General features: G+C 37.1%; 2 protein-coding genes across 3 annotated transcripts in view; one reads left to right on the top strand and one right to left on the bottom strand.

Annotated features, from left to right (window-relative positions):
• Nucleotides 1-3,585, top strand: part of LOC137996562 (LYR motif-containing protein 2-like) — a 5,411-nt gene extending 1,826 nt beyond the window's left edge. Inside the window, exon 3 of the mRNA XM_068842017.1 lies at nucleotides 1,746-3,585. Within this exon, the coding sequence (XP_068698118.1) occupies nucleotides 1,746-1,823 (78 nt within the window). The 3' untranslated portion in view covers nucleotides 1,824-3,585. The remainder of the gene's footprint in view (nucleotides 1-1,745) is intronic.
• The window catches only part of LOC137996560 (uncharacterized), a 2,763-nt gene continuing 1,135 nt past the window's right edge, over nucleotides 3,373-5,000 (bottom strand). For both annotated transcript variants that reach the window (XM_068842014.1, XM_068842015.1), the window contains exons 3-5: nucleotides 4,490-4,643; nucleotides 4,145-4,383; nucleotides 3,373-3,510 (exon numbers count right to left, since the gene is read on the bottom strand). In XM_068842014.1, coding sequence (XP_068698115.1) covers nucleotides 3,413-3,510; nucleotides 4,145-4,383; nucleotides 4,490-4,643 — 491 coding nt within the window. In that variant the 3' untranslated portion in view covers nucleotides 3,373-3,412. The remainder of the gene's footprint in view (nucleotides 3,511-4,144; nucleotides 4,384-4,489; nucleotides 4,644-5,000) is intronic.

Below are 5,000 nucleotides of genomic sequence, written 5' to 3' on the forward strand. Positions count from 1 at the left end.
TTTCACAGGACATGAATCCCATTAACCACCTATTCTTTGCAGACAATCTGAATTTGTATAGAGCTAGCAAATACCATCTGGAATCGCTTATTCACGTGGTAAGGATTTCCCTGCGCGACATCAAGATGTTGTTTGGTTGGGATAAGTGTGCTGTTTTTCAAATGAGAAGAGAAAGACATGTTGGCAGTAGTGGAATAGACTAACCAGTAATTAACTAGAGGACCAGCACATCAGAAAGTTAGATGAAGAAGAAGGCTACAAGTACCTTTGCATTCTACAGTTGGACCAGACACTAAACACCAAGATAAAAGGCAAGATAACATCAGAGTATGTCTGGACAGAGTTAAGATGTTTTGTGGATCCAAACTAAATGGAGGAAGTTTTATCAATGCAATGAATACCTCAGCTGTAAATGTAGTATTCTTCAATGAATTTATTGTGGATTGGCCAATGTGAGAGCTGGTCAGCATGGATAGAAGAACTAAGAAGATAGAATAGAAGAGAATAGAATAGAATACCTTTATTACACAATAATAATAAAAGCTATCAAGCTTGTGGGGTCGTGATCTTGGCAATGAATGGCTGTCTGCACAATCAGATGATGTGCAAGACTGTATCCTCCAAGGAAGGAAGGCGGAGAGGACTGGAGTGTGTATGCAGGAGGGCAAATCTTTAAATGGCTAAAAAGTTCACAATAACAGGAAGCAGCTCTTAGTGTTTGCCTATAATTAGAAATAGTGAGTTTTGTTGTGAAAAGTGGGATGTCCTTCCAAATTTGTGAACCTTGGATGTCAAGAGGAAAAGGACATTTGTGGGAGACAGACATGCAAATTTTCTCATATCTAGTGAGGTACTGATAGTAAGAGAAGAGAGGAGAGAGGAATGGGCAGGAGCTTTTGTATTTGAAGATAGACAAAACAGGAGAGTTGGTGTTTACAGGTAATGAATATATTGGGTATCTTCATTTTTTGTTAGCCTATATAAGAGTGTGCACAAGGTGGAGAATAGGTTATGATTCTTAAACCTTTTCCTGAAGACAAGAAAGGGGTTGTAAATGAGATGAATATATGGATGCTCATATAACAGTCCAGTATTATGGAAGTATAAATTAGTTGTACAGCATGTAGAGATAATTAGAAAGAAAGAACTGTCTTGATTTGTTAATGAACCCAAGAGATTTAGCAATTCTCTATGAAATGGCTTTTGTGTGCATTTTTAAAGGGAACCTCCACTACTTCTAAATAATGTGTTTAAACTGGAGGAAATAAAGGTTTTGCATTAAAATGTGTTAGAATTTTTTTAGAAAAAAGTTTTAGTATCAGAAAAATAAAGAAATTGGAAATTACTTTCAGATTTTCTGATTGCCACTATCTTGAATAGTTCTGATGTGTTATGGTTGTCTTCTTGTTCTGACACCAAGAGCATAATTTGTTTTATAACAATTGGGCAAGGAAAATGGTAACAAATCACACAAAAAATAAGTGGTTCTGAAATTCGTTAATTTTGTTTCTAAATAATATAAATTATTGTTTTCTTTGAAGAGTCTTGAAACCAATTTAATTATGAACACTATGTGGTTTAGAATTATTTTTAGCTGGAGTGGAAGTTTCCCTTAGGTCATGAGAAGAGGTGGTGTTGCAGGCCATTGGTCAATATTCTTTGGTATGGCAGGCTTAGTCGGATTTTGCCCATGGATTCTTGTATCATTTGTATTTTCTTACTTTTATTTTGCATTCTTTATTTAGATTGTCATCAAGATGATGCTTTCACAAGGACGACTCACCCTACAAGAAATTTCATCTGCCATCAATCTTGCCAAATGACTCAAACAATGTTGTGCTGCCTTCAAATTTCTCAACATCCATGAAATACATGACATTTAAAAAGTCTTGAAAGGAATAGCAATTTTATACGCTAGTTGTCGCGTTCCCAGTGTCGTGTAAAGGAACTAAACTTAGAATACTCCACAAAAAATGAAAGTTTTACAAAGTGGTCAAGTTAGACTTGCGTCTGATCTGGTCTCCGAGGTTACAAGTTCTCCAATAAAGGTCTCCAGTAAATTCTCGGAAGGAAATGTCTCCAAAGAAATACTCTGGTTGATGTTAACGCCAGACGGACCAAGAACAACTGACCAAAAACGTGTTTAGAACACTAGATACTACACTAATCGCTGAATGACATAACGGAAAAGAAAAAAGGGGAAAAAGTCTTGTGCGGTTTACGTAAAAGGACATTGACCAATTGGTGATAATCAAATAAATCACAGATTGAACAAAAAGCTAATTAATAGGCGATAAATGACGAAGTTCATGGGTTTCCTTTACACTAATGATTTGCAGAGACATTTAAACTACAATAATTATTATTTAACAACCTTACTTGCAACTGTGCCTCCATCTCTTTGCAATTAGTGTGTGCGTTTTTTATTGTCCTGCAGATCTTATGAAAACTTAAGTATTTAACAGTTTTGGTGTAGTTAATTATTCCTACATGTGTGGAGAAAGATTAGGAAAGTCTATTGTGGATGTCATTTCATAGGCATTACATTATTTGAATCCCAACTTTTTGGTTTGTTCAGAAATGTGGTTATAGCCTGGGACCAGGCTCCTCAGTTGGGGTTATGGACCTAAAAAGAAAGTGGCGAAAAAAAAAATTTACCACGACTGCTAAATTCTCGCGCGCTCATTGGCTAATTTTTATTGCCAATAAGCGGACAGACACATATTGATATATTGACGATATTGCTCGCGTCAGATTGAAGTTTCTCGCATTTTTGTCTCGCGTTCTTCTCGTGTTTTGCTTTAATTTTGACCCCTCTGCCTTTTTGTTACTGTAAAAAACAAATTGATGTCAGTTTTTCGTGCGTCTGCCCTGTCATTGACAATGAATTTCGTCATAACATTGTCAAAGTAGCTGTGGATCCATGATCAATAACAGGACAGACGCATGGAAAACTGACATCAATTTGTTAAATTGGCGAGTGAAGCTAGCCGAGCGACCCGAGCCCGGGGACTGAAGGTTCCCTCGCCTTGTTCCCAGCTCGCCAATTTTTTTTTCCGCCACGTTCCTTTTCGCCCCATAATCCCAACTGCGGAGCCTGGTCCCAGGCTAAGGTGGCTATTTTGTTATTTAAAGTAAAAACGTAACGAAGCAAATTAGTTTTTTTCTGTAATGGTAATGGAACGAGAAAAAATACCATTGTTGGATATCAAAAATACAAGGCAATGGAAAGTGTTTTGGTCTATGATATTTTTACAGCTGTCTGGCATTCTTGAACCTGCAAAATACAAGCCATGACACTGATTTAGCAACCGATTAGTCCAACACATTCTTTAACAAAATTATGATTTTATTTTAGATAATTATGAAACTCTTCTGATCCATGTTACTTTTGTAGAGACTAAACGTGAAATTAACATTGTTTGCATAAACGTCGGCAGTTACTTTGAACATGTTCATAATGGCAGTATTCCTTGTATTCTTCACAAACATCGTTGTTGTCTTTACAATCTGTGGGAAAATAATTAAAATGAGAGAAGTTTTATCAAAAGAGGATTAAATACAAAATCAGTTCTATAAATTGTTACCTTGTGACGATATCAATGATAGTCTGTTTGCAGTAGAGACTTTCGGTTCTCTGTTTATATTTAATTGGTCAGGAGCTTATCATAAGAGCAAAATATTTAATTGACATGTCAAACAAATCCTGTCACTGGGTTATGTATGGTTAAAAATCACTATATTCAACGCCAAAGAAAGTTTTCATTTCAGAGCGTGACCAAAATCATAACTCGAAGAAAGAGCAAGTGTTGTCTATAACTTTCTCGCAATATGATTGGTTTATTTCCCAAAATGAGCGTTCCTGATTGGCTATTACATTGGGTGACAAAGTGACGCAAGCATGACGCGAGCAGCGTTGTCTAGACTCTTATCGACAACGGCAAATTAGCCAATCAGATTGCGAGATTACAAGTGTGGTAAAAATTTGAACTTTTCACCGAGAGATTTCTCGCCATATACTCCGAGTCCCACCCATGCGAAATTCCAGATAAGCTCTGGGTAAACAAACATTTTGTTTCGGATCCGGAAACCCGAATAAGTTCGGCACATTTTTTGCCCTTACTACTTTCAACGTGTTTATTACCAGGAGGGGAAGTTGGTGCAACTAGTTTGTAGATGAAATTCCTCTTGGCTTTGCCCACACAGAGCGGATCCGAATGCCTGCAACGCTGTCTGAGTGTTTTCCCGACGCATCCTTTGGAGGGGCCGTCGTTATCGTAGGAAACATTTTCTCTTACTCCGCTCCAGCACTCGCCGTAAAATTGTAGGCCGAAATATGTGAAGGCCTTTTTTCTTGCTTTTTTCGCACACCTACACACCAAGCTTTTGGGAAAGAAACAGAAAGGCGAAAACTCAGATGTTACGTTTAAACCGATTACAAAATTGCCTCTAGTTGCTATCAGCCTCAGAATTCTGTTTTCTGACTCACCGTTCCATAAATTCCTCCCAGTCATCCCAAGTTTCATACAATTCAGCATTTCTCATATTTAGTAGCAGCTTTGGCAAAGGTCTCGTGTTGTCTCTAAAACAGCCTACTTTAACAAAGTTTTCTTCGCACTTCTCTGATTCGGCAAAGAAATTCCCTAAATAGAAGAACAAAGAGCCATTTTAACCATAAATAGATTTCATTACTTTTCGTTTTATTACTGACTTGCTTTCAAGTCCCCAAGTTACGTTTCCTGTCAAAAGAAGACTCCTGATCAGGGAAGTTGTTATAAATACTAAATTACAGTACGATGTACTTTGTTATGCAAATGGCTGCGAGTACTGGGGTGTTTCGGTGGTAATGGTGCTATTAAGATAAACGATTTTACAAGAAAATTTTCTCTCCCGAAATGCTCCCAAGATCATAATCCATTATGTACAAATATGATTTACATATTGATGAAACAAATGCTCAGTGACAAGATCCCATATTATTAACCTAAAATAACTGAAAA

The sequence above is a fragment of the Montipora foliosa genome, chromosome 3, assembly GCF_036669935.1.
Source record: "Montipora foliosa isolate CH-2021 chromosome 3, ASM3666993v2, whole genome shotgun sequence".
Taxonomy (NCBI): domain Eukaryota; kingdom Metazoa; phylum Cnidaria; class Anthozoa; order Scleractinia; family Acroporidae; genus Montipora; species Montipora foliosa.